The sequence below is a fragment of the Macrotis lagotis genome, chromosome X (genome assembly GCF_037893015.1).
Source record: "Macrotis lagotis isolate mMagLag1 chromosome X, bilby.v1.9.chrom.fasta, whole genome shotgun sequence".
NCBI lineage: Eukaryota > Metazoa > Chordata > Mammalia > Peramelemorphia > Peramelidae > Macrotis > Macrotis lagotis.
In genome coordinates, this window is record NC_133666.1 from 147982606 (window position 1) to 148010012 (window position 27407).

Sequence of the window (27407 nt, forward strand, 5' to 3'; positions counted from 1 at the left end):
AAATCTAGAGATCTTTCCATGATAGCAATTGTGTTTCTTAGGGTACTTGGTGCTTGTTCCCAAGGAACAGAGACAACTGCAAATAATTTGACCTTGATCATCCAGGAAAATCTAGTTTCTGAATAGGAAATCTTGGCAAGGTAAAACTGCCTTCTACAGTTAGACTTTGAAATTCTTTGTAATTCTGAGATTCTATGAAATAACATTTTAAAATAAGTTTTCTAGAAAATCTTACTGTGGAATGTGAAGATAATTTAAAAAAAAACCCAATTTGCTATTTTAAAATCTTAAGTTGGTATAAACTTTAGGTCTACTGGGGACCTTTCCATAATAGCATACTATGTTCCAAACTATTTAGTATTTTGTTCTTAAGAGACACTGGCATTTTGTCCTCATTATCACTAACCTTATTGGAGCATCAACTGCATCAAAGATAATTTTTTTTAATTTAAATATTTTGTTTATCCAACTACATGCAATGGTAGTTTTTGCCCATCATTTTTTTGCATGATTTTGAGTTTTACAATTTTTCTCCCTCCATCCCCTCCTTCCTCTCTCCCCCCACAGAAAACAATCTAAGTTCTATATTTACAACCATGCTAAAAACAGATCAATATTGAACATGCTGTAAGAGAAGAATTGGATCCAAACAGAAGAAAATATTAGAGAGAAAAAAGTGACATAATACATAAGACAATTTTTAAAAATTTAAGATAATAAGCTTTAGTCTTCATTTAAACTCCAAAGTTCCTTTTCTGGATATAGATGGTATTTTCCATCACAAGTCCATCATAGTGGATCATTGTCCCAGGTTGTTGTGTGTATAATGTTCTTTTGGTTCTGTTCATCTCACTGAGCATCAATTCATGCAAGTCTTTCCAGGCTTATCTGAAATTCCATCCCCTCAGGATTTCTTACAGAACAATAGTGTTCCTTCTCCTACATAAACCACAATTTTTTTGCCACTCGCCCATTGATGGGCATCTCCTCAATTTCTAATTCTTTGCCATCACAGAGATGCTATGAATGTTTTGGTACATGTGGGGTTTTTACCCTTTTTCATGATCTCTTCAGGATATAGACCCAGTAGAGGTATGCTGGATCTAAGGGTAGGCACATTGTTATTGCCCTTTGGGGGTAATTCCAAACCGCTCCCCAGAGAGAGTAGATCAGTCCATGATCCACCAACAATGCACTGGTGTCCCAGTTTTCCCCCATCACCTCTACCAGTGATCATTTTCCTTTTTAGAAGTTGGTTTCTTAGAGGTATGTGTGTACTAAAATCAAATAGCTGACATTTATATAGCACTTGAAGGTTTCAAAGTGTTTTACACACATTATGTCCTTTTTTTAGAAGGATTTTATTTATTCTGTTTTACAATTCCCCCCATTCTTGCTTCCCTCCCCACCCCCCACAGAAGGCATTGTGTTAGTCTTTACATTGGTTCCGCATGCATTATGTCATTTGATCCTCATGAGACCTCTGTGAAATCATCCCCATTTTCCAGGTGGGGCACTAAGACTAAGACAATTTCTTACAGGTTGTGAGACAAAAAAAAAATCAACCGCCATTTATATAGCTTTTGTGCATTATCTCTTTTGAAGCTCATTAAATCCTGTTTAGTGACTGTATTTCACAGAGAAAACTTAGCTATACTGGTTAAGTGACTTGTCCAAGGTCACATAGCCAGAATTTGAACTTGGGTCTTTTTGATTCCAAATCCAGGTCTCATTTGAGTCTCCCTCTTATCTCCAGCCTTTTTTTTTTAAATCGTCTATTGGCCTTTTTTTTTAGGGTTTTGCAAGGCAGTGGGGTTACGGGGCTGGCCCAAGGCCACACAGCTAGGTCATTAAGTGTCTGAGGCCGGATTTGAACTCGGGTGCCCCTGACTGCCGGCCGGTGCCGTTTGAAAGCCTGGCCAACTGGAGGCCCGCTGTTGGCGGGCTTCTCCCCGGCTCGCTCTCCACTTGCCCCCGCCCGGTCCCCCAGGCCCCTCCCGCCTCGGAGGCTCTGCGGGGCCCGGGTCCGAGGCCGGGGTTGGGTGCCCCCGCTCTCCCTCGCAGGCCCGCGCGGACGGCGGGCTCGGCCGGCCGGGGCCGCTGGGCCTCGCCCCGGCCACCCGAGCGGCTGCGGAGGCTCCGCGCCCCGCCCCCGGCCCCGCCCCCGGGCCGCGTGCAGCTGTCGCCGTGACGTCGGCGCGGCGTCGCGGACGCCGACTTCCATAGAAGGGGCGGGGGCGGGGGCCGGGGCCGCGGGCGCTACAGAAACGGGCGGCTCGCGGGCCGAGCTCGAGCCCGCCGGCCCGTCCCGCCGTCCCCCGCGCGGCTCCGCCACGGCCGGAGGGCATCGCCTGAGCCGCGAGGCAGGCGCGGGGGAGGGGCGGAGGGGCGGGAGCCGGGAGGGGATGTCCGCCGCGTGCGCCGTGTCGCCGAAAGCCCAGCCGCCGCCGCCACCGCCGCCGCCGCCGCCGCCGCCGCCTCAGTCTCTGCCGGAGGAGCGGGCCGGGCCGGCCATGCACCGGCGGCGCCGCCCCCCGCCGCCCGAAGGCGGGCGGGAGGACGGCAGCGGCGCCGGAGGCCGCGCGGACAGCGAGGACGTGGAGGTGCTGTTCTCGGCCGGGCGCCGGGGGCCGGGGGCCGGGGCGGCGGCGGCGGCGCCCAGTGCCGAGGAGGAGGAGGAGCGGCTGGAGCGGGAGCACTTCTGGAAGATCATCAACGCCTTCCGCTACTACGGGTAAAGGGCTCGTCCTCCCCGCCCGCCCCCGCGGCCCCGGCCCCGGGGCCCGGCCCGAGGGCCGCCCCCTGCGCCGGGAAGTTGGCCTCAAACTTGCCGGGCTGAGGTCCCAGCCGCGCGCAGCCGGCAGACGTGCCCAGCCCCGCCGGAGGGGTTGCCCTCCCTTGGCCGCCTCTGCTTGCCCGTGAGGATGAGCCCAGAGACAAGCACTTATTAAGCGCCTCCTGCTGCCTCAGGGAATGGCCCGAGCGCCGAGATCACCCGGAGAGGCAGAGCGAGCCGGCGAGCGAGCCGGCGAGCGCCCGCCCGCGGGAACTCCAGCTCACAGGAGCGAGACCAATGCAGGCAACTTTTTTAGTGCAGCTAAAATGGAGCTAATCCCCGGTTTTGCCTCCCTCTCCCACCTACATCCTCCCTCCTCAGGTTTTCTCATGAGACTCGCCTCCCTTTTCCACCCTGTGCACCGTCAGTGGGTCAGCCCACCAAATTAAGCCATTACTACGGAGGTGCTGGAGCTGAGCACTGATCACTCGACTTTGCATGACACTTAGGAGTCTTCTCGTCAAGGGAAGAGAAATCTGTGATTAGCTCTGTACCTTGTCTTTAATAAATTCAAATGCAATATTTTTAAAAACCTGACTTAAAAAGAGATTTGTCAGTTTTCAGATAGGACATAAAGACAGCATATGTGATAAGTAGATTATAAAGACAGCACATATGATTTAGGAAGAGGTTTTTCAGTTTTCTAATAGGACAAAGACAGCATATGTGATAGTAGATTATAAAGATAGCACATATGATTTAGGAAGAGATGTTCCAGTTTTCTGATAGGACATAAAGACAGCATATGTGATAGTAGATTATAAAGATAGCACATATGATTTAGAAAGATTTTTCAGTTTTCTAATAGGACATTTAGAAAGATTTTTTCAGTTTTCTGATTGGACATAAAGACAGCGCTGATGATTCAGAAAGATTTTCTTCAGTTTTCTGATAGTACAAAGATAGCGTATGTGATAATAGATTATAAAGACAGCACATATGATTTACAAAGATTTTCAGTTTTCTGATAGGACATAAAGACAGCATATGTGATAGTAGATTATAAAGATAGCACATATGATTTAGAAAGAGATTTTTCAGTTTTCTGATAGGACATAGCATAGTAGATTTTAAAGACAGCATATATGGTGGGTACTTTGCCCTATCAGCAAAAACATTTGTATGTTTTTTATGCCAGGCTGTTCATGCAGTTTTTTGTTTTGTTGTCTTTTAATATAGATTTAGGTTTTCCTTTCTGTGAAATTAATTTGCCCATTGTTTTTTATTTGCGTATAACTACATTGACTCTTACAAACTGATGCTAACTGAACTTTGAAATTTGCATCCTTTATGAATGCAAACTGGTAAACTGGTCGAGCATGCTACAGTAGTGTTGAGAATGGTTTTGGAATAATTTGCATCAGTTCAGGTTAAGGGCTTCATATTGGCAGAAATTTTCAAAATCCAAGCCCTTTAAAATATCTGCTACTGTTTCTATGTAGGGAAAATTGAAACCAAATTAACTAAGATGTGATCTGTGGTCTTTTCACATAGGTACTCCCATTTTGCCATCTGCCCTTGAGATTGTATAATGCATAATAATTTTAGGTTAGATGTCAGTATATTGTTAAGATAACCCTCTATGCTCAAAGGACAAATTTGTTCCTGAAATACCCACTTAAAATAAATGAATTCTCTTAGAATGACAGAAAATGCAAAAAGAAAAGTGGTTTCTTCAGCTGAAAATAAAAGATATTGTCGATGTCAAACGTAGAATCACAGGATTGTAGATTTAAAACTAAAAGGGACTTTCTTTTCTTTTTTGTTTTTTTATTTTTTGTGGGGTGGGTCAGAAAGGTTAAGTGACTTGCCCAGGGTCACACAACTCATATTTCATGTCGAATTTGAACTCAGGTTCTCCTGACTCCAGGGCTGGTGAGCTTCCCCATACCTCCTCTTTTAAATACAGAATGGTCATGTTAAGGTGGTGAAGGGAATATGCTGCTGGATCTGGAGTCAGGAAGACATCTTGAGTCAAATTTGACCTGAGATCCTGGGCAAGTCACTTAACTCTGTAATGCCTCTGTATGTTTTCTCATCTGTGAAATGAACTGGAAAAGGAAATGGCAAAACTCTTTGCAGTCAGAACTGAACAAACAACAAAAAAGGACAATGATATAACAAGTGTTAGAGGTTTCCATATTACAATAAGTAAATTGTTAATACTATGGAGACATGATTTGACTAGCATTATAAAGTCCTTAATGTTTTTTTAAAACTTAAAATGGTCTAGTTCTTTAATATGGTATTAATCCCCTTATATATTGTGCTTCTTTTAACTTTGTTTTCAGATGACATAACTTGACGTTTATGGCTCTATAAAGTTAGCACTATAGATATTGATATCCCTCTTTTATAAATAAGAAAATCAAGACTCTGAGAGATAAGGTAATTTCTCCATGAGCAATATACCTAATAAGTGTCTCAGTATTTCAGTCCAATTTAATCACTGTACTGTGCATCTGAAAATAAAGCAGCATTCCTTCCTTTGCAGCATATTGTAAAATACCAAGTTAGATATTGTTAATGGAGTTAAAAAATATTTTTAGGTTTCACAATTGTCAACCAAATGAAGCCTAGATATCAGCAGGTATAAATTGTGCATGACTTCATTCAGACAGAAGGCTCCATGTATTATGGGGGAGGGATTTGGAGGCAATAGATTTGCTGCAGCTTTCCCATACAGGATAACTTTTGTTCTTTTAAAAGAATTTATATAGATCACTTTAATCAGAGTTCTTATTATATCAGTCCAGCCCCCTTGTCTTTGACTTAATTTGTTAAAATTCACCTCTTTTATCTTCCTGTCCTCCTTCATAGATGAGCTGGCAGACAAAAACTGTAGCAGAGTCTTAGAAGTGCCTTGCACAAGTGCTTAACACATAGTAAATATCTAATAATAATAATAATAATAATAATAATAATAATAATAATAATAACAATAATAATAGGTATTTGAGTTGAAGGTTTTTGGCAGGGATATTGTCATATTTATTCTGCTTTTCCCTTAGGGCTAAACACATTCTTTTAAAAAAATGGAAAGGAGGGGTGGCTAGGTGGCGCAGTGGATAGAGCACTGGCCCGGGAGTCAGGAGTACCTGAGTTCAAATCCCGCCTCAGACACTTAATAATTACCTAGCTACACGTGTGGCCTTGGGCCAGCCACTTAACCCCAATGCCTTGCAAAAAAAAATGGAAAGGAGCTTAAAAACTCCATAGAAGAACCATTATGGCCTTAGTTTAGAGCAGATATTTTATTTCAGTGATCTGAGATATTCTTTTTTTTTTAGGTTTTTGCAAGGCAAAGGGGGTTAAGTGGCTGGCCCAAGGCCGTACAGCTAGGTAATTATTATGTGTCTGAGGCCGGATTTGAACCCAGGTACTCCTGACTCCAGGGCCAGGGCATTATCCACTATGCCACCTAGCCGCCCCAATTTGAGACATTCTTATAGTTAGTATTAGTAATGAATTACAATTATGCTTATCAAATGACTGACTAAACCTAATAACTCTGACTTGGAAAGTATTGCTTTTTAGATATTACTTCAGAGCAGTCCTTTAACATAATTTCTTTTGCAGTATATTTCTAGGTTTTTTTTGTTTTGTTTTGTTTTTTTTGTTTTTGGAAAGGCAAATGGGGTTAAGTGGCTTGCCCAAGAGGTAATTATTAAGTGTCTGAGACCGGATTTGAACTCAGGTACTCCTGACTCCAAGGCCAGTGCTTTATCCACTACGCCACCTAGCCGCCCTGCAGTATATTTCTAAATTGCTCTTGTGTCCCTGTTGAAAACTTCTCCCTCTGCCCCCCCCCAAAAAAAACTCAAGGATAGGAGGAAGCAGAGAAATTTCACTTAATTTTTTTTAAGATTTCATTTGTATTATTCACTTTCACACTTAACTAACCTAGGGAAGAAACATCAAGACAAAGTAGCAAATAGGTCATCTGCAATTCCTTCTTTATTTGCTTAATTTTTTCTTCTTTATGGTCTAATTGGCTCTTAACAATTGTAGGGGCACCTAGGTGGCACAGTGGATAGAGCACTTGACTCAGGAGGACCTGAGTTCAAATTCAACCTCAGACACTTAATAATTGCCTAACTTTGTGACCTTGGGCAAGTCACTTGACCCCATTGCCTTAAAGAAATAAATTTTTTTTTAAAAAAATCCCAATGATATTCTATCTTAGGGGCAGCAGCACTGACCCCTGGAACCAGTACCTGAGTTCAAATCCATTGCCAGACACTTAATAATTACCTTAGCTGTATGACCTTGGGCAAGCCACTTAACCCCATTTGCCTTGCAAAAACATTTAAAAAAACAATTATAGCAATTTTCATTTTATGCTTTAATTTACTAGGGCAAGAAATGTACTCTATTTTTTATTTTCCCAATTAATGAAGTTCTATGTTTTGCAAAGTGTGTTAAATAAATATTTTATTATTGAAGTTGAATAGTTTTGAGTATCTATAGCAATTGTTTTAAAAATAATAGATTAACATTTATTTAGTATTAAAATCATCACCTTTTTTTAAAAATGTCTTTTTGCCTGCCAAGGAGTATCAACTAAACTTAAGAGTTGGAAGGGACCTCAAAGGTCAAGTCTAGCCCATATCTGACTAATCATTCTATCTCCTCCTCAGTAATCTTCACATCCACGAGTCTCTACTGAGAGACTGCCCCATTGATCACCCAAATGACCCATTCCAGTTGGCAGTACTCCTTCCTTCCTTCCTTCCTTCCTTCCTTCCTTCCTTCCTTCCTTCCTTCCTTCCTTCCTTCCTTCCTTATTTTTCCCCTCCTTATCTCCTTTTATTCATTCCTTTTTCTTTCTCTTTCTCTTTGTTCACTTAGGGAATTATATTTTGATCATTGAAACTTCACACAAGATATCAGGATACATAGGCTACATATTTCTCTTTTTTAGGGACTCCCCCCATGCCTTAAATCCAAATCACTCTGGCTTTCATTGATTGACCAGCTAGAGGTCTCAGTCCACTTTACTTGGTCATTGTTTTGTCTCTGCTATCTTAGAATTCGTGTAAATAGCATTTGTTTCTACTTTAGCCAGAAACCCTGAGGGTCTTCCTCCCAGATTGATTTATTTCTTTTTTGATTAGGTGAAAGACACCACTCTGCTCCATTTTTTAGTTAGCCTTAATAACTAAAGGAGCATTCTTCTTCCTTTAAAAAAAACAAAACAACACAAACTAGACTAGACTTTAACTTAAAGGCCAGAGTCTCCCACTGCAACCAGGGCCATCTGCAGTTGTCCTTATTTATATCTTGCCATTGGACCCAGATTGACTCCAGAGGAGAGAGTGGGACTGGTAACAGTCACAGACCTGCCTCACTTAAATCCAGTTCACTTGTTGGTCATGACATCATTTTCCAGATGTCTTGACTTCCTGAATAAAGGACAAAACAACAATCTCCCACATATAACTAGCTATTCAGTAGATTCCTGAATTTCTTAGTGACAGAAAACTAATTGTACTGAACATTGCCTAGGCAGACAGAAATCTGTGTTTTAACAACTTGTAAGGAAATTTTCCTGCTTCTGGTTACCTCTGGATAGGAACTGAGAACTGGATTTAGAATTGGAGATTTCCTAGATTGCCATTTTGCATAAAAGGAAACTCAGGCCCAGAGAAATTAACTTTTCTAAGATCACTTAGCTAGTTGGTAATAGACCCAGGAATTAAATTAAACTTAGGTGTCCTGGCTCCTGAGTCTCTGACTTTCAAATTTTTCTACTCCACAATGGTACCTGTCAACAGAACCACTAATTATAGGATACTGTGATTTATAGCTAGGAAAAAAAGCTCAGAGGTCATCTAATTCTAACCTTCACATTTTTACAAATGAGTGAACTAAATCTGGTAGTAAACACACTTAGTAAGTTGAAGAATTAGGATTCAAAAGATTGTTATTGCTTGAGTAAATTGGGGGAGAAGAGTGTGTTGAGAGGTTAGGATAAAAAATCTGATAGAATAGGGAGAGAATTGCAGTTCTTTGCCTGGGCTCTAGACGGCTTTTAATTGCCTCCTTGGTCAAGTGGGTTTGTTGTCAGATTTTGACAAGAGCTTCAGCAAAAGTTCTTTAAAATTGAGATGATATAAAGATATCATTTGGAATCAGAACTGTGGGTTCCAACTATCACTCATTCATGTATGTAAACTTAGATCAGTCATTAGCTTCTCCTAGCCTTATTGATTTATCTTCAAAATAAGAAATCTGCTCAACTTTCACTTTTATTTCCTTTTTTTTGTTTTATGATTCAGTTATAAAAGTCAGATAAAGTAAATAGTTATCAAGAAGCTTGGAATACAGATTTGTTCCATCAAAAATAACAGGCCTTTCTTAGCAGTTCAACTTCTATCTTTGAAGTTCTTAACAGTTCAACTCTTCTGGCCTATCAACTGTGACATTCAATGCAGCTACAGTATTTCATGTAACCATTTATAATATAACATTAAAAATTGTACTTAACACAGAGTACTTTGGTATGGTGTGAAAAGAGCCTTGAAGTTGAGAGTCTGGAGGCTTGACTTCAAAGCTCATGTGGTCTTGTAGAAGCAGTACCAGAGAAGTGTAGTAATTTCCCCATTTCCAGAATAGGAAATAATAATCTTGTACTATCCAACTCAAAGTTTTGAGCAAATGAGATAGTGAATATGAATATTTTATAAATTGTAAAGTACAACACAAATATAAGATTATCATTAATGAAATATTGGGGATGGGTGACCCTCTGCAGAATGTGCTGGTTAAAAAGTTAAAAACCTTTAACTACTTTGGCTAAATATTGTATTTAGATTCTGATGATTAAATATTTCATCTATAACATTTAAATTCTCCATTATTTTTCTTTTTGAATTATTAGTGTTTTGAAAATGGTTAGTTTTCCAAAAGTCCAAAAAAAAATACCTTTTGTTTGATTTCTGTGAGTAGAAAAGAATAGAAATAGAATCAAAATGGTTAAAGCTTAGAAAATATTTAATGACCTAAAAGTTTTAACTGAAAGTAATCCTTGACAATATGGTCTTTAAAATATTTGAAGGTTTCTACCTTTGGTCTGAATCCTTGTACCACTAACTTTTTTTTATACTTTCTAGAACAAGCATGCATGAACGAGTAAATCGAACAGAAAGGCAATTCAGATCACTTCCAGCTAACCAACAGAGCCTGCTTCCTCAGTTTCTTCTTCACTTGGACAAGATTCGGAAATGCATTGATCATAATCAAGATATACTACAAACCATCGTGAATGACTGCATACATATGTTTGAAAATAAAGAGTATGGAGAAGATGTATGTAAATCCAGACTATATAATTTTAAATGCAAAAATTCTTCCACTTCTTAAGTTCTGAGTTTTTGATGACCTATGAATTCACTCCCTTCTCCCTTTCTTGGTTTTATGCTAATCATGCATCTGTGCTATATAACATAAACTTTTTAAACAGTGGAACCAGAGTTTATTTATATATTAATTACTTCCCTGAAAAGGATCCAGTTTTACTTTGAATTCTCAGTCACATAGTTGACACTAACTCTTAATAGAGGGGTAACTAAATTTGAACCTTGATTTTGATTACTAATCTTTCATATTTTAGGTGGCCTCCTAACTTGACTGTTGTTACCCTCCCACAATAGTGTTAGTTACTTGTCAGTTTAGACAGTGTAAGTATTTTGTTACTAACCCTATAAAATTAATATTTAAGAATCTTAAGTACTTTTACTAGGATAGTATATTTTAAAAAAAATTTAACTCTTAAGAAGTTTAAGGAACTGGCAGCATTGGAACTTAAGTCCTCTTTTTTGTATTCACACACTAGGTGCAGGTAGGCCACTCCAAGTGTGAGGTTTCCCATCAAATGATCTCTACTATCACCTGGAGAATCTTTCCTCTTGTTAGGTCCCTATGGCAGTTTATGTTTGGTCCTCTACTGAGTAAAGATTGCTGCCTGATTCTGTGGTAGTTCTTTTAGTAAAGGACCTTAATCTGTTGAGAGCTAGGTTGAGACCACAAAACTCACTTCACTCAGGATCACACTTAAATGTTAGTCGTAGAAGTGAGAGGCAAGAGCTTTATCCACCCAGTCACCTGTAGTACTCTACTAGTTATTTTTAGCATGAAATTTATTGGATTACTTTTCTTAAATTACTTTTTAAAAGTAATTGTTAATGAAATTACTTTCGTTTATAATCACCAATGTTTGTATTTTAAACAGGGAACGGGGAAGATTATGCCAGCATCCACATTTGATATGGATAAATTAAAATCTACATTGAAACAATTTGTGAGAGATTGGAGTGAAACTGGGAAAACTGAAAGAGATGCCTGCTACCAGCCGATCATTAAAGAAATTGTCAAAAATTTTCCAAAGGAGAGATGGTAAACAATGTTTTTGTTTTTAGATAATTTTGTTGAGATTGTGATGATATGTTTTTGGTTTAGAGTTTGTCAATAACACTTAAGCACTAAGAGTAACATTCTGAGTACCTTCTGCAGTATTTTTTTTGTAAACAAAAATTATGCTGCTTCATCTTGAAATGAATTAATTGAATTTTTGTAAAATTGAAGCAGTGAGGGGTGGCTAGGTGGTGCAGTGGATAAAGCACCAGCCCTGGAGTCAGGAGTACCTGGGTTCAAATCCAGTCTCAGACACTTAATAATTACCTAGCTGTGTGGCCTTGGGCAAGCCACTTAACTCCATTTGCCTTGCAAAAACCTAAAAAACAAAAAAAAATTGAAGCAGTGATTTTTAAAAACATCCTATTTAAAAAAAAATTCTTTCCAAACGTTTTTAAAAACCAAGTGAAGCTGAAAGAAGGAATAAAACTTATGTTGCTGTTTGGTTGGAATTTTATTGGAATAGTAATTATTAATATAGTATTGATCTGTGATTGCTATTTAATGTATTTTACATCTCTCAAGTCACAGAATTTAATATTTTTAGTGGTGACAATTTGCTCTCAAAAGTTTTGAGTATTTAAATTCAAGTTGAAAAGGGAGTTTCTTCAACCTTAATGAAAATGAACATATAGTTAGTACCCATTTTACTGATGGCTTCTGTTCCTGAAGTTGGCTAAATAGAACCTAGAATGCATTTTCTCATACTAATAATGTTACTAGACATAGTGTGGCCTAGTGAATAATAAGCTAGCCTCAGAAGCAGGAGAAGTCTTTACCTTAGACATGTCAGGAGTGTACCAGTCACAAGTCTAAACACAAATTGCATGTTATAAGTAAATGATAAGTCTTATATGAGGCGGAAACTTATTTTATCCAGGAGCAGAAGGAATGGTTATTACAGGATTCTTTCCCTTACATTAATCTTTTGGGATTGACCTTAGAATCTAATATATAGGAAAATACATTCAGAACTTGAGGAAAAGCAGCATGATACAATAGAAACCACAGAACTAGAGTGAGATTGTATTCAGGTACTGCATCCCTGCTACTTACTACTATATGAACTTGAGCAAGTCATTTGTGCCTTGTTTTCCTCATGTCTAAAATGAAGAGGTTGGACTTTCTGACCTCCAGGGTCCTTTACAATTAAATCTTATGAGCAAGGAATGTGAAGTCCACCATTCATCATTTTTTAGAGAATGGAAGTACTCCATCTGTAGTTTGTTCAACCATTCCCCAATTGATGGGCTTCTCCTCATTTTCTAATTCTTTACCACTACAAAAAAGAACTGCTATAAATATTTTTGTTTGTTTTTCCTTTTTTTATTATCTCTTTGGGTTTCGGATCTAGTTAGTGGTATTGCTAGATTAAAGGGTATGCAACTGTTTTATAGCTCTGGGCATAGTTCCAAATCATTCTCTAGGATGATTGGATCAATTTACAACTCCTCTAGTAGTGTATTAGTGTCTCAGTTTTCTCACATCCCCTCCAACATTGATCTTTTCCTTTTTTTGTCATTTTAGCCATTCTGTTAGGTATGAGACCTCAGAGTTGTTTTAATTTTCATTTCTTTAATTAGTAATAATTTTTAGAGCATCTTTTTCATGTGGCTATAGAGAGCTTTAACTGCCTGTTTATATCCTTGGATGATTTATCAATGTATGAAGAATATAATGACTTGTATTCTTATAAATTTGACCCTGTTATCTATGTATTTTAGAAATGAGTCCTGTTATCAGAAACACTAGCTATGAAAACTATTTCCCAGCTTTCTGTATTTCTTCTAGTCTTAGTTATATTGGTTTTATTTGTACCAAACCTATTTTTATTTATTTATTTATTTATTTTTTAAGATTTTTGCAAGGCAAATGGGGTTAAGTGGCTTGCCCAAGGCCATACTGCTAGGTAATTATTAAGCATCTGAGGTCAGATTTGAACTCAGGTACTCCTGACTCCCAAGGGCCAGTGCTCTATCCACTGCACCACCTAGCTGCCCTCAAAACCTTTATAATTTAATGTAATCAAAATTCATTTTGCATTTTACAATATTCTCTGTCTCTAGTTTGATCATAATGTCCTCCCCTCCCTATACATCTAACAGATAGACTATTCCTTATTCTCCTAATTGGCTTATGTTGTTATTACCCTTTATATCTAAATCCTGTATCAATTTAAACCTTACCTTGGTATAGGATGTGAATTATGAGTCAATGCCTAGTTTCTGCCATAGTCTTTTTCAGTTTTCCCAACAGTTTTTTATCAGATGGTGAGTTCTTAATCTCAGAAACTGGAATCTTTGGGTTTATCAAATAGTAAATTACTATATTCATTTATTATTTCTTTTGTGCTTAATCTATTTCACTAATCTATCACTCTGTTTCTTAGCCAGCACCAGATGGTATTGATGACAACTGCTTTATAATAAAGTTTTAGATCTGGTATAGCTAAACCACTTTCTTTTATTGTTTTTTTCATTAATTTCCATGATATTCTTGATGATCTCCTTTTTTATCTTTTTTAATATTGCTTTCTCCTATCTCTTTACCTTCTGATCTTCTGATTAGAATTTCTACTATCTTTGGATTGTCTTGGGTTTTTTTTCTTTCTTTTTTTTTTTTTTACTAAATCATCATTTATTTCTTGTTCTCTTAGCCTGTATATTTCTTTATAATCTGTCCTGGGTCTTCCTTAAATATATTTTTTATATATATTTTTTAAAAATTCATGATTTCAAGTTTCTTTATGCAGATGACTTCCAAATCTATTTGAGATAAAACTATTATTACCTTTAGCATTGATTCTATATTGATTTTATGCCTAATGGTTTTTATAATTGACTTTTTTTAATGTTTTTTATTCTCATTTCATACAAATGTTTTTTTTACATTAATAAAATATACTTGTTTACAAGTAAACAAAATACCCCTCCCCCCATGAATATAGATAGACTTGCTTGGGCGAAAAAGTAAAGCGGAGAGAAAAAAATTAAAATAAAAAAAATTATAGTAATAATTGTAGGTATGGCCAGGTGGTGCAATGGAAAAAGCACCAGCCCTGGAGCCACGAGCACCTGAGTCCATATCCAGCCTCGTAAACCCAATAATCACCCAGCCATGTGACATGCAAGCCACCCGATCCCCACTGCCCTGCAAAAACCAAAAAGAAGAAAGAAAAAGAAAAAAAAGACCCAAAATAAAATAAAATAGTAATAATAGTAGGGGTGGCTGGGTGGCAGACAGAGCATTGGCCCTTGAGCCAGGAGCACCTGGGTTCGAATCCTGCCTCAGACACCCAAAGATCATTCCGCTATGTGGCCCCAGGCAGGCCACCCAGCCCCACTTGCCCTGCACCCTCCCCCAAATAATAATAACAAAAAACGTGCTTCAGTCTTTGTTCCAAGACCATCAACTCTGTCGTGAGTGGATCACATTCTTTATGATAAGTCCATCACAAAAGTTAGTTCCATATTTTTCCAACGTTGCCATTGCTGATCGCAACTCCCTCCTTTCTTATTTCTCCACTACCGTATACTATATTTTCTCTCTACTTTCACTCTGACTCTGCTGTAGGGTAGCTGAGTGGCGCAGCAGACAGATCCCTGGTCCTGGGGCGAAGAGGCCCTGAGCCCCCATACCACCCCTTAGGCCCAGAATCCACCTGGCCCTATGGTCCTGGGCAGGCCATCCAATCCCAGCCCCTTGCAAGAAGTAAAAAAGAAAACGTGTTATATCTGAACACTGTCCCCCCATGGTCCATCCTCTCCTCCTTTATTCACATCCCCACCCCTTCCCCCTGCTCCCCCCTCCTTCTTACTCCAGATGTCTATACCCCATTGAGTATATTTGCTGTTTCCTCTCCTAGCCATCTCTGATGAGAGCAAAGGTTCCCTCATTCCCCCTTGTCTCCCCCCTTCCATATCATTGCAATAGCTCATTGTAATAAAAAAAAATCTTATTATGTGAAATATCTTGGACTATTCCCCCTCTCCTTTTTCTTTCTCCCTTTCCATTTCCCTTTTTTCCTATTGACTCCATTTTTATACCATATTTTATCTTCAAATTCAGCTTTCTCCTGTGCTTCAACTATAAAAGCTCCCTCTACCTGCTCTATTAACTGAGATGGTTCAGATGAATATTATCAGTATCATTTTTCTATACATGCAGTTCATCCACATTAAGTCCCTCATATTTCACCCCTCTCCTCCAATCTCCATGCTTCACCTGAGTCCTGTATCTGAAGATCAAACCTTCTGTTCAGCTCTGGCCATTCCAAAAGGAACCTTTGAAATTCCTCTGGTTCATTGAAAGTCCATCTTTTTCCCTGGAAGAGGACATTCAGCCTTGCTGGGTAGTTCATTCTTGGCTGTATTCTAAGCTCTTTTGCCTTCTGGTATATTGTATTCCAAGCCCTATGAGCTTCCAGTGTAGTTGCTGCTAAGTCCTGTTTGATCCTGGCTGCAGCTCCACGATATTTGAACTGTGTCATTCTGGCTGCTTGTAATATTTTCTCTTTGACTTGGGAGTTCTGGAACTTGGCTATAATATTCCTAGGGGTTGGTTTTTTGGGATCTCTTTCTTGGGGGTATCAGTGGATTCTCTCCATTTCTGTTTTGCCCTCTGCTTCTAGAATATCAGGGCAATTTTCCTGTAGTAATTCTTTGAAAATGATGTCAAGGCTCTTTTCCTGATCATGACTTTCAGGTATTCCAATAATTTTCAAATTATCTTTCCTAAGTCTGTTTTCCATATCAGTTGTTTTTTCAATGAGATATTTCACATTTTCTTCTAATTTTTCATTGTTTTGGTTTTGAAGTATTGATTCCTTATTTCTGGTAAATTCATCAATCTCCCTGAATTCTATTCTTTGTCTGAAGGATTTCTTCTCCTCAGAGAGTTTTCTTATCTCTTTTTCTATCTAGCCAGTTTTGCTTTTTAAAGCATTCTTCTCCTCAATAACTTTTTGCACTGTTTTATCCATTTGACCTAAGCTGGTTTTTAGCATGCTATTTTCTTCAGCATTTTTTTTGGATTTCCTTGACTAAGCTGCTGACTTCATTTTCATGTTTTTCCTGCATCTCCTTTCTTTTCCCAGTTTTTCTTCTAACTCCCTCATTTGATTTTCAAAATCTTTTTTGATCTCTGTCATAGACTGAGCCCAATTCCTGTTTTTCTTGGAGTCTTTAGGTGCAGGAGCTTGTGCTTCTTCATCTTCAGACTGAGTATTTTGATCCTTCTTGGGCTCATTTGCAAAATATTTTTCAATGGTCTTCCTCTTATTTCTTTGCTTGTTCATTTTCCCAGCCGAAGCCTGTTTTTTTAGGGTGCATCCTGAGCTTTTGGGACATTCCCACAAGGGTCTCAGTGTGTGAGGCTCTGTCCTCCCTCCTGGTCTGTGAATGACCATAAGCACTCCCCTCTGCCACGGGGCCAAGGTGGGGGGGCCCTGTTGTTCTATGGGGGGGGCCTAGACAGGGATCAGGATCTGAATGTGGTCATAGCCCCAGAGTCCTGTTCCAGGGGCAGAAGACAGAGCTCTGCAGTCTCTCTCTCTCCACTCCCCTCCCTCAGCTCAATGGGCTCATGCCCTGGGGGCTCCTGCTTACCGGCTCCTCCTGCTTCTGTTTCCTGGATTTAGGCTACAGAAAGACCCAGCTGCTTGCTGTGTGCCCTGAGGGCTGGGCTCCACGTGCTCGCTCTGGCAGAGGTCCCCTGCTGTTCCCCCACTTTGTGCCGGTGCTCCTCAGGGTGCAGCTCAGTAGACTCCCCCGCTCACAGCAGCCTCCGGGAGGCTGAAGTTCTTTGGCTCTGGTGGGCCACCCCTCTGGCGGGCCACCCCTCTGACCCCGGGGAGCAGAGCTTTTCTGCTCTTTTCCAGGTTACCTTGAGTAGGAGAACTGCCTCACTGGGTCCCTTTGTGGGTTCTGTCTCTCGAAAGTTTAGTTAAGAGGCTTTAGTTTATGAGTTTTTATCAAAGAGCTCCTTAGACTCGATCCCTTCATTATAATTTGACTTTCTTGAGTAAGCTCAGGAAGTCAGCTTTCTCTGAAGTAGTTTAGCTCCATAAGTTAACTTATTGCCATCCCTAAAAGATATTGTTTGTCCTTGTTTATTTTTATATAATTAGGTGGATTTTTATCTCTTTCAAGTAGACAGCAAGTCTGGTAATTTTGGTCCTCTAGCAAAGATTGAAAGATTCAGATGAGTCCAAAAACCAATGAACCTTCCTTAATTGTCACAGAGGGGGTGGTTGCTAGCCCACTTTACTTGATATAACCATTCAAGTTATCCTCTTTTTAGGTTTTTGCAAGGCAAATGGGGTTAAGTGGCTTGCCCAAGGCCTCATAGCTAGGTAATTATTAAGTGTCTGAGACCAGACTTGAGCCCAAGTACTCCTGACTCCAGGGCTGGTGCTTTATCCACTATGCCACCTAGCTGCCCCTTATCCCCATTCTCTTAATGTTGCTTATCCTGTAACCAATCACGTTGTCTTTGTCATCTACCTACCTCAGTACTTCAAAACTATATGAAGGCTGGTGAGCCAGCCCTACCTTGAGATCTTTGGTTATTGACAAGCCATAGATCCATTTTATTGTTTAATACTTGGACCCTTATGTCTCAGTTTGTCTTAATTTTCAAACTTAATCCTATATAATCTAGTGCCAGTTTCTCTCTAAAACTAATAATTCATCAAATGCTTTCAATCTATCTTGTTTGTGGATATTATATAGACATCTCAAGATGAGCATGTTATTTACTTCTTGTAACACTATTTTTCCAAATTTTCCATTTCTATTGAGGGTGCTGTTATTCTCACATCTTCCTTTATTCTTCCAGCTCCTTTAACTTATGTTGTCAAGTCTTCCCAGTTCTCCATTTGAAACATTTCTCTCATCTTTCCTCTTTTCTCCACTCATGTTGCCATTACTATTGTTGAGACCTTGAAAATTTTTTGCCAGGACATTTGCTCCCAGTCCCTTCCTTTTCTAAATCATCCTTTACACATTTAACCACCTTAATATTGTTCCTAAAGCATAGGGTTGACCATTTCTCTCAAAAAACATCAGTAACTGAAGATAAGATACATTAAAAATTTCTTAGCCTGGCATTTAAAGTCTGACTGTCACTTATCTTTCAAGCATTAACCCCCTTTCTGAATGTCAAACTTGACTACCAACATTTCCTTCTCGTCTCTGCCTTTTGGAATCCTTGGTTTCCTTTAAGACTTAACTACAGCACTGGCCCTGGAGTCAGGAGTACCTGGGTTCAAATCCGGTCTCAGACACTTAATAATTACCTAGCTGTGTGGCCTTGGGCAAGTCACTTAACCCTATTTGCCTTACAAAAACCTTAAGAAAAAAAAAGACTTAACTACAGTTAAGTCATGAACTCCAAAACTTCCATTTAAGGAGGGAACATAGCTCAGAATATCTCTTTTCTCTACTTAAGACTTTTTTGACTTTCCAACAATTTCCCCTGTTTTCTCTTTTCTCCTTTCCTTCCTCTTTAGTACTTAGGGAAGATGGTAGGTGCTTTTGTTATATCATTTTTCAGTTGTGTCCAAATCTTTATGACCCCATTTAGGTTTTCTTGACAAAGATTCTGAAGTAGTTTGCCTTTCCTTCTCCAGTTCATTTTATAGATGAGGAACTGAAGCAAATAGTCATAAAACTAGTAAGTGTCTGAGGTTGCATTTGAACTCATGACAATAATAAAGGGTTGGAGCAGAAATTATTGTGCTTTAGCTGAAATAAAAAAATGGTAACCTTTTATTTTAATTCTGTATGTATCTATTTTAAGTATGTTGTAAAACAACATGATTTCTAATTCATTCAGTTATTCTCTTTCATTTTATGAGTGAATTCATCCCATTCATATTCACGTTAATTTTGTATTTCCATCCAACTTATTTGTTTAGATTTTTTCTTCTCTTTCTTTTTCAGCTTTCTTTTAAGAATTTGTTTTACTTCTGACTAAACTCTCCCTCTTATTCCCCTACCCTTTTCCTTTAACTATTTCCCATCTTGTTTCCCTACGAGGTGAAATGTATTTCTGTCCATTGGTGTATTCTCTTTTCACCAATTCAGATAGGAGAGCTTCTGTGTCAATGCCCTATATACAGTGAAGATTGTAAATGCCTCCTCCTTGCATACTTAAATACATAATTTACATAAATTATGTAAAATAACTTTTCCAAGTCTTGTCTTCCTTCCTACCTCTCCTCTCTCATCTTTCCCACCCTTTCTGATTTTCTTTTGCAGTTATCCAAACATAATAGACTCATTCCAGGCCCTTTATCCAGTCTCCCTCTTAAGATTCTGATGCTGATAGAGTTCTGCAGAGGTACATATATCATCTCCCAATATAAGAATATAAACATTTTAATTGTGTAGTTCCTTATGCTTGCATAACCCTATTTACTTTTTTGTGTTTTAATAGTATGACAAAATAGCTCTTGTCTTTTTATCGGAATCCTTAGAAGTTCTCTTTTCATGAAAGGTCCGGGTTTTTTTTTCCCCTCCTGTAAGTTTATGCTTAGTTATTCTTGATTGAAAGCCTTGATTTTTGTCTTCTGGAATATTGTATGCCCAGCTCTGGGCTCCTTTATAGTGGTGGCTGCTAAATTATATGAAATTATGACTGAATTCTCATATTTAAATTCTTTATTTTTGACTGTATTTTTTTTTTGTTTGACCTTTGATCTGAATTTTGGCTATAATATTCCTGTAAGTTTTCATTTTGGGATTTCTTTCAAGAAGAGATGGGGGGGGTGGCACAGAGCCAAGATGGTGGCATGAAGGCAGCATTTCCCAGAAACTCCTTCTCCCCAAAGCCCCAAAAGCTGTCAAATTATGACTAGCCAAATTTTAGAGGGGCAGAACCCACAGAAAGATTGAGTGATACATTTTCCCAGTCCAAGATAACTTAGAAGATCCATGGGAAAGGTTGTTTCATCAGGATCTGGAGTTGGAAAAAAGACCTGGGGCCACATCACAGCCCAGCCCAGCCCAGTCCAGCCCAGGGATCACCCTCAAGAACTTGAAGGGTCAGTGAGAGAACTCTGCTACATAAGAATGAGTGCAGCGAGAATCGGGGGAAACCAGCCTGCATCTCCAGAGCACAGCCTACAGACAGTAAGGGGGTCAGGGAGAGTGCAGAAATCTCTCTGCTCTCCCTTGGGAAGAACTCTGCTGTTTGTCCACACTCAGATCCAGATTCTAGTTTGTCCTTCCATTCTATGATAGCAGGGATCCTCCTCATAGCTTCAGGGCAGAGTGGTTATCTACATATCAAAGCACAGGCAAGAGAGCATAAGACCTTAGAGGAATTAAGGTCCCAGTAGGGTGTCCCAAAAAAATCCCCAAAGCCTTGGAAGTACTGTAAATTAGTCTTGGGCTCAGGGATCAGAAAAATTAGACTCCGACCCTAGAAAATTACTTTGGTTCCATGGAAGATCAAAACATATACTCAGATGATGACAAAATTGAAGCTTCCATATCTAAAACCTCCAAGAGAAATAGAAAATGGGTTCAGGGGGTGGCTAGGTGGCGCAGTGAATAGAGCATTGGCCTTGGAGTCAGGAGTACCTGGGTTCAAATCTAGCCTCAGACACTTAATAATTACCTAGCCGTGTGGCCTTGGGAAAGCCACTTAACCCCATTGCCTTGAAAAATCTTAAAAAAAAAAAGAAAAGAAAATGGGTTCAGACTATGAATGAGCTCAAAAAAGACTTTGAAAAGCAATTAAGGGAGGTGGAGGAAAAATTGGGAGGAGAAATGAGAGCAATGCAGATAAATCATGAAAACCAAACCAGCAGCTTGGTGAAAGAAATACAAAAAAAATACTGAAGAAAATAATATGTTGAAAACCAGTTTAGGCCAAATGGAAAAAAGAAAAACAAAAGACAAATGAGGAGAAGAATGCCTTAAAAAGCAGAATTGGGAAGATGGTGACAAGAGAAGAGCCTCTCCTAGGTGTTCTCTCCATAATGTTTCAAAAATATTAAAATTATGACTCTAAATTTTCGAGAGACAGAACCTAAAGAAAAATCCAGTGAGGCAATTCTCCAGACCAAGGTAACCTGGAAAATAGTGGAAAGACTCCAATCCATGGGATTAGAGTTGGTGGCCCTCCAGAGTGAAGAAACTTCAGCCTCCCAGAGGCATCCCCAAGACACCTGGGAGCCGCGGGGACAGTTTCTTGACTTACATCCTGGGGAGCACCGGCCACAACTTGGAGGATCAGTGGGGGGACCTCTGCCAGAGTGAACACGAAGCTGGCAAGCAGCAGCCTCCAGGAGCCCTGAGTGCTCATCCCACTGAAGGTAGGGGAGATTTGAAATACAGGACTCTGGGGCTCTGACCACATTCAGATCCTGATCGTAGTCTAGGCCCTCCGTAGAATAGGGCCCCCCACCCCACCTCAACCCCATGGCAGAAGGGTGCACTTGTGGTCATTCACAGACCAGGAGGGCAGTCAGAGCTTCACACACTGAGATCCCTGTGTGTGTGTGTGTGGGGGGGGGTTGTCCCAATAAAACTCAGAAGCTCAGGAAGCACCCCAAAACTAGACACAGGCTGGAGAAATGAGTAAACAGAGAAAAAAGAGGAACACCATTGAGAAATATATTGTCTGTGATCCCAAGAAGGATCAAAATACTCAATCTGAAGATGAGGAAGTACAAGCTCCTGCATCTAAAATAAGTCAGCTGCTTAGTCAAGGAGATACAAAAAAAATGCTGAAAAAAATAACATGTTAAAAACCAGCTTAGGTCAAATGGATAAAATAGTTCAAAAAGTTATTGAGGAGAAGAATGCTTTAAAAAGCAGAATGGGCCAGATGGAAAAAGAAATAAGAAAGCTCTCTGAGGAAAATAAACCCTTCAGATGTAAACTGGAACTAAAGGAAGCTGCTGACTTTATGAGAATTCAAGACAAAATACTGCAAAACCAAAAGAATGAAAAATTAGAAGAAAATGTGAAACATCTCATTGAAAAAACATTTGATCTGGAAAAATAATTTAAAAATTATTGGGATACCTGAAAGTCATGATTAGGAAAAAGAGCTTTGACCTCATTTTAAAAGAATTCCTACAGGAAAATTGCCCAGATAACCTAGAAGCAGAGGGCAAAATAGAAATTGAGAGAATCCACCATTCTCCACCAGGAAGACATCCCAAAAAACCCCCAGGCATATTATATCCAAGTTCCAGAACTCCCAAGTCAAAGAGAAAATATTACTAGCAGCCAGAAGGACACAATTCTAACATCATGGAGTTGTAGTCAGGATCACACAGGACTTAAAGCAACTACATTAAGGGCTAGTAGGGCTTGGAATATAATATTCTGGAAGGCAAAAGAGCTTGGAATGCAACTGAGAATCAACTACCCAGCAAAACTGAATGTCCTCTTCCAGGGAAAAAGATGGAAGAAATGGGAATTTCAGATGTTCCTATTGAAATGACCAGAGCTGAACAGAAAGTTTGACTTTCAAATACAGGACTCAGATGAAGAATAGAGAGTGGAGGAGAAGGGTAAAATATGAGGGACTTAATGATGATGAACTGTATGTATTCCTGCATAGAAAAATGATACTGATGATACTCATACGAACCTTCTAATTTACCAGAGCAGGTAGAAGGAACTTATATAGATCACAGGAGAGAGCTGAATTTGAAGATAAAATATATTGTAAAAATGGAGTCAATGGCTTAAAGGGAAAATGGTAAGAGAAATGAGAGGTGAAATAGGCTAAGATATTTCATACAAAAGATTTTTTTTTTATTGCCATGATACAGAAGAGGGGGAGGCAAGGGGGAATGAGGGAACCTTTGCTTTCATCAGAGGTGGCTCAGAGAGGAAACAGCATTTACACTCAATGGAGTATAGACATCTAGAATAAAAAGGAGAAGGGGGGAAAGGGGGGCTGTGGGTGAGGGAGGAGAGGGTGGATTGTTGGAGAGAGTGGTCAGATATAACACATTTTCTTTTTTACTGATTGCAAGGGGCTGGGATTGGGTGGCCTGTCTGGAATCACAGGGCCGATTGGTTGCTGGGTCTCAGGGGTGATATGTGGGCTCAGGGCCTCTGGGCCCTCGCTGGCCAGCCCCAGGGCTAGTGATCAGTCCACTGTGCCACTCAGCTACCCTACAGCACATTTTAGAAGAGGGACAGAATGAAAGGAGAGAGAAAATATAGTATATGGTAGTGGGGAGGTATGGATGGAGGGAGTTGAGACCAGCAATGGCAATGGTGGAAAAATATGGAAGTAACTTTTGTGATGGACTTAGCATAAAGAATGTGATTCATGAGCTGGTAGTGTTGGAACTGAAACAAATTTTGTTTTCTCTTTCTTTTACTTTATTTCTCATGAGGGTCTGTTTTTTGGGGGGAGGGGTCAGCAGCATGCTTACTCTTATATTTTAGTATTGTATAAAAAAGATCACTTGTACTAAAATTGAAAAAAAAAAGCAGAATTGGACAGCTGGAAAAGGAGATAAAAAAACTGAAGAAAATAACTCCTTCAAATGCAGAATGGAACTAAAGGAAGCTGATGACTTTGCAAGAAAGCAAGAAGAAATAAAACTTCTGAAAAAAGTCAAAAATTAGAAGAAAATGTGAACTATCTCATTGGAAAAACAACCGACCTCAAAAACAGATCCAGAAGAAATAATTTAAAAATTACTGGGCTACCTGAAAGTCATGACCAGGAAAAGAGCTTAGACTTCATTTTTCATGAAGTAATATAGCAAAATTGTCCTGAGATCCTAGAAGCAGAAGGGTAAAAGAGAAATTGAGGGCATTCATTGGTCACCTCCTCAAAGAGATCCCAAAAGAAAATCTTCCAGGAATATTATAGCCAAATTCCAAAACTCCCAGGTCAAAGAGAATATACTAAAAGGTGCCAGAAATAATTCAACTACCGTGGCTCCATAGTCAGGATTACACAAGATCTGGCAGCATCTACGTTAAGGATTCATAGGGATTGGAATATGATATTCTGGAAGGCAAATCTTGGTTTACAACAGAGAATCAACCACCCAGCAAAACTGAACATCTTCTTCCAGGGGAAAAGATGGACTTTCAATGAAACAGGGGACTTTCAAACTTTCCTATTGAAACAACCAGAGCTGAACAGAAAGTTTGATCTCCAAATATAGGACTCCGGTGAACAATAGAGGGGGTGGAAGAGAAGGACCTAACTATGAGGAAATTAATGATACTGAACTGTTTGTATTCCTGCATGGGAAGAAGATATTAATAACTCATGAACTTTCTCATTTATAAGAGCTGTTGGAAGGAGCATATATATAGGCAGAGCACAGGAAGGAGCAGAATATGATATAACATAGTAAAAAGATGGGAGTTTCAATGGGTGATAAAGGGAAGTACTGGGAGGAAGAGAAAGGAGAGGAGGAGTCAAGAAAAAGCTTTTTTGATGGAGTGGAACAGGAGAAGGCAAACAGGAATGAATGAGCCTTCATTCTCATCAGAAATGGCTCAGAGAGGACATAACATACATACTTTAATAGGGTATAGAAATCTGTCTTACCCTAGGAAAAAAAAATGAGAAGAAAGGGATGGGATAAGGGGGAATGGGGGGAGGGAAGGGCGGAATAGATGATAGAAGAGGCATGATTGTGGGAGAGGATTCTCAGATTGGACAGGGGGAGAGAGAGAGAGAGAATAGAATAGAATAGAATAAATGAGAGTGGGGAGGAATAGAGTGGGAGGGAAATACAGCTAGTAATAGCAACTGTGGGAAAAATATTGAAGCAACTTCTCTGGTGGACTTAAGATAAAAAAAAAAGACAACTTATCCCAGAGACAGAGCCATTGGAATCTGAACATGGACTGAAGTACATTTTTTTCTCTCTCACTATTCTTGAGGTTTCTCATCTAATGGGGGGGGGGGTTGTTTACTTTTAAAACAAAATTATTTTAATAATATAAAGTAAATAAACAAAAAATTAAAAAAAAAGAAGTGATGAGGAAATTCTTTCTATCTCTATTTTGCCCTCTGTACTAAAAGTTCTGAACATATCTTTTTTGTGATTTCTAGAAAATTTGATACTAGGCTCTTTTTTTGTTGGCTGTTTTCAATTAGTCCAATGATTTTTAAATTCTCTCTCCTAAGTCTATTTTATTGGTCAGTTTTTTTTAACAATATACATCACATTTTTTCAGCCTTTGGACTTCATTTTAATATTTCTTGATGTCTTTCTGGATTCATTAGTTTCTTTTTTGGCCAGTTCAAATTTTTACAGTTATTTTCTTTGTAAGGTTCTTATTCCAGGCCATTAATTCCATTTCTAAATCTATCTTCCAAAACTCTCATTCTATCCCCACACCGCTTTCATTTTTTTCCAAAGTAATTTTAAACTTTTTTTAATATCCTTTAACTTTTTCAGAAATTCTAGTTGAATTTGTTTTCAGATTTTTTTTTTTGTTATTTATTTATTTTGAATTTTACAATTTTTCTCCTAATCTTGCTTCCCACCCCCCACAGAAGACAGTCTATTAGTCTTTACATTGTTTCCATGATATACGTTAATCTACATTTAATGTGATGAGAGAGAAATCATATCCTTAAGGAAGAAAAACAAAGTATAAGAGATAGCAAAATTATATAATAAGATAGCTTTTTTTTTTTAACTTAAAGGTAAGGTAATAGTTTTTGGTCTTTCAAATTCCACAATTCTTTTTCTGGATACAGATGGCATTCTCCATCAGATAACCCCAAAATTGTGCCTGATTGTTGTTGCACTGATGGAATGAGCAAGTCCATTAAGGTTGTTCATTACCCCCATGTTGCTGTTAGGGTGTACAATATTTTTCTGGTTCTGCTCATCTCACTCAGCATCAGTTCATGCAAATCCTTCCAGGCTTCCCTGAATTCCCATTCCTCCTGGTTTTTAATAGAGCAATAATGTCCCATGACATATAAATACCACAGTTAAGTCATTCTCCAATTGAAGGATATTTAATTAATTTCCAGTTCTTTGCCACCACAAATAGGGTTGCCATGAATATTTTTGTACAAAGTGATGTTTTTACTCTTCTTCATAATCTCTTCAGGGTATAGACCCAGTAGTGGTATATCTGGATCAAAGGTATGCACATTTTTGTTGCCCTTTGGGTGAAAGCTGCTTTTTTTCTTTGAGGCGTTTTGTATATAGGTATTTTAGAATCATGATCTTTCTTTTAGATTTATGTTTTGAGCATCCTCTGTCACCAGAGTAGCTCTTTATGGTGGAATTTTTTCCCAGGCTTTTTGTTCTAAGCTACTTCTTGATTTTGAACTTTATATCTCTTCCAGACTCTGCATACTTTTTGGGGGGGGGGTTGTCTGTCTTCAGCATATTTGCTCTTATAATCTGCTATATTAACAGCTTAGACTGAGCTTGCAGTGTTTCCAGAGGGAGGTGATCTGGGGCAAAGTCTGCTCACGGGTCTCCTGATCTGTACATATCTCACCCAGATTTGGGTGTTCCTGTTAGGATTTTCAAAAGACTAATGAGGGACTCAGCTACTATTATTAACCCACTCAGAGACGCCAGGTTCAGAGCAAATGAACTACAGGTTCCTTTTTGGTTTGGAACTCCTGGTTATTCTACTACAGACTTGTACCTTAAACTGAGAAGACTAGAAGTGAGATCCTCCTCTACTTCTGAAATCAGAGGTACACATTTATTGTTTGCTTCTAAACTTGTTTCTTGCTTGGCTTGGGTCCACTAGTGACTGTTCTTCTCTGCTACCTCTAAACACAGTCTCTGAAATGGGTAGCATTTGATAAAAAATGCCAATTGGCAGGATTCCCTGGGGTCTCTGTACTTTGATGCATAATATTATCCCTGTGTTTTGTAATATTGACTAAACTCACCCCAGTATCCACAGACTTCTCTGTTTCCCTAAGTTACAAAAATTATTTGCCATAACTTGTTCATGGATTTTCTGCACAAAATTCTATCTGATAAATTTTGTGGACCTTTGTTGTGGAGTTTCAGTGAGGGAGATAGGCTTCTTCCTGCTACTATGGTATCTTTTTTTTAATTTTTATGTATTTAAACTAATGGGGTTAAGTGACTTGCCTGAGGTCACACAGCTAGTTAATTGTTAAGTGTCTGAGATCAGATTTGAACTCAGATTTTCCTGAC

At 39.1% G+C, this 27407-nt stretch overlaps 1 protein-coding gene across 1 annotated transcript in view; it reads left to right on the top strand.

Moving 5' to 3' along the window:
* Positions 1-2498: 2498 nt before the first annotated feature.
* The window catches only part of LOC141501937 (carnosine N-methyltransferase), a 52844-nt gene continuing 27935 nt past the window's right edge, over positions 2499-27407 (top strand). The window contains exons 1-3 of the mRNA XM_074206381.1: positions 2499-2734; positions 9952-10147; positions 11070-11233. Of these exons, the coding sequence (XP_074062482.1) occupies positions 2514-2734; positions 9952-10147; positions 11070-11233 (581 nt within the window). The 5' untranslated portion in view covers positions 2499-2513. The remainder of the gene's footprint in view (positions 2735-9951; positions 10148-11069; positions 11234-27407) is intronic.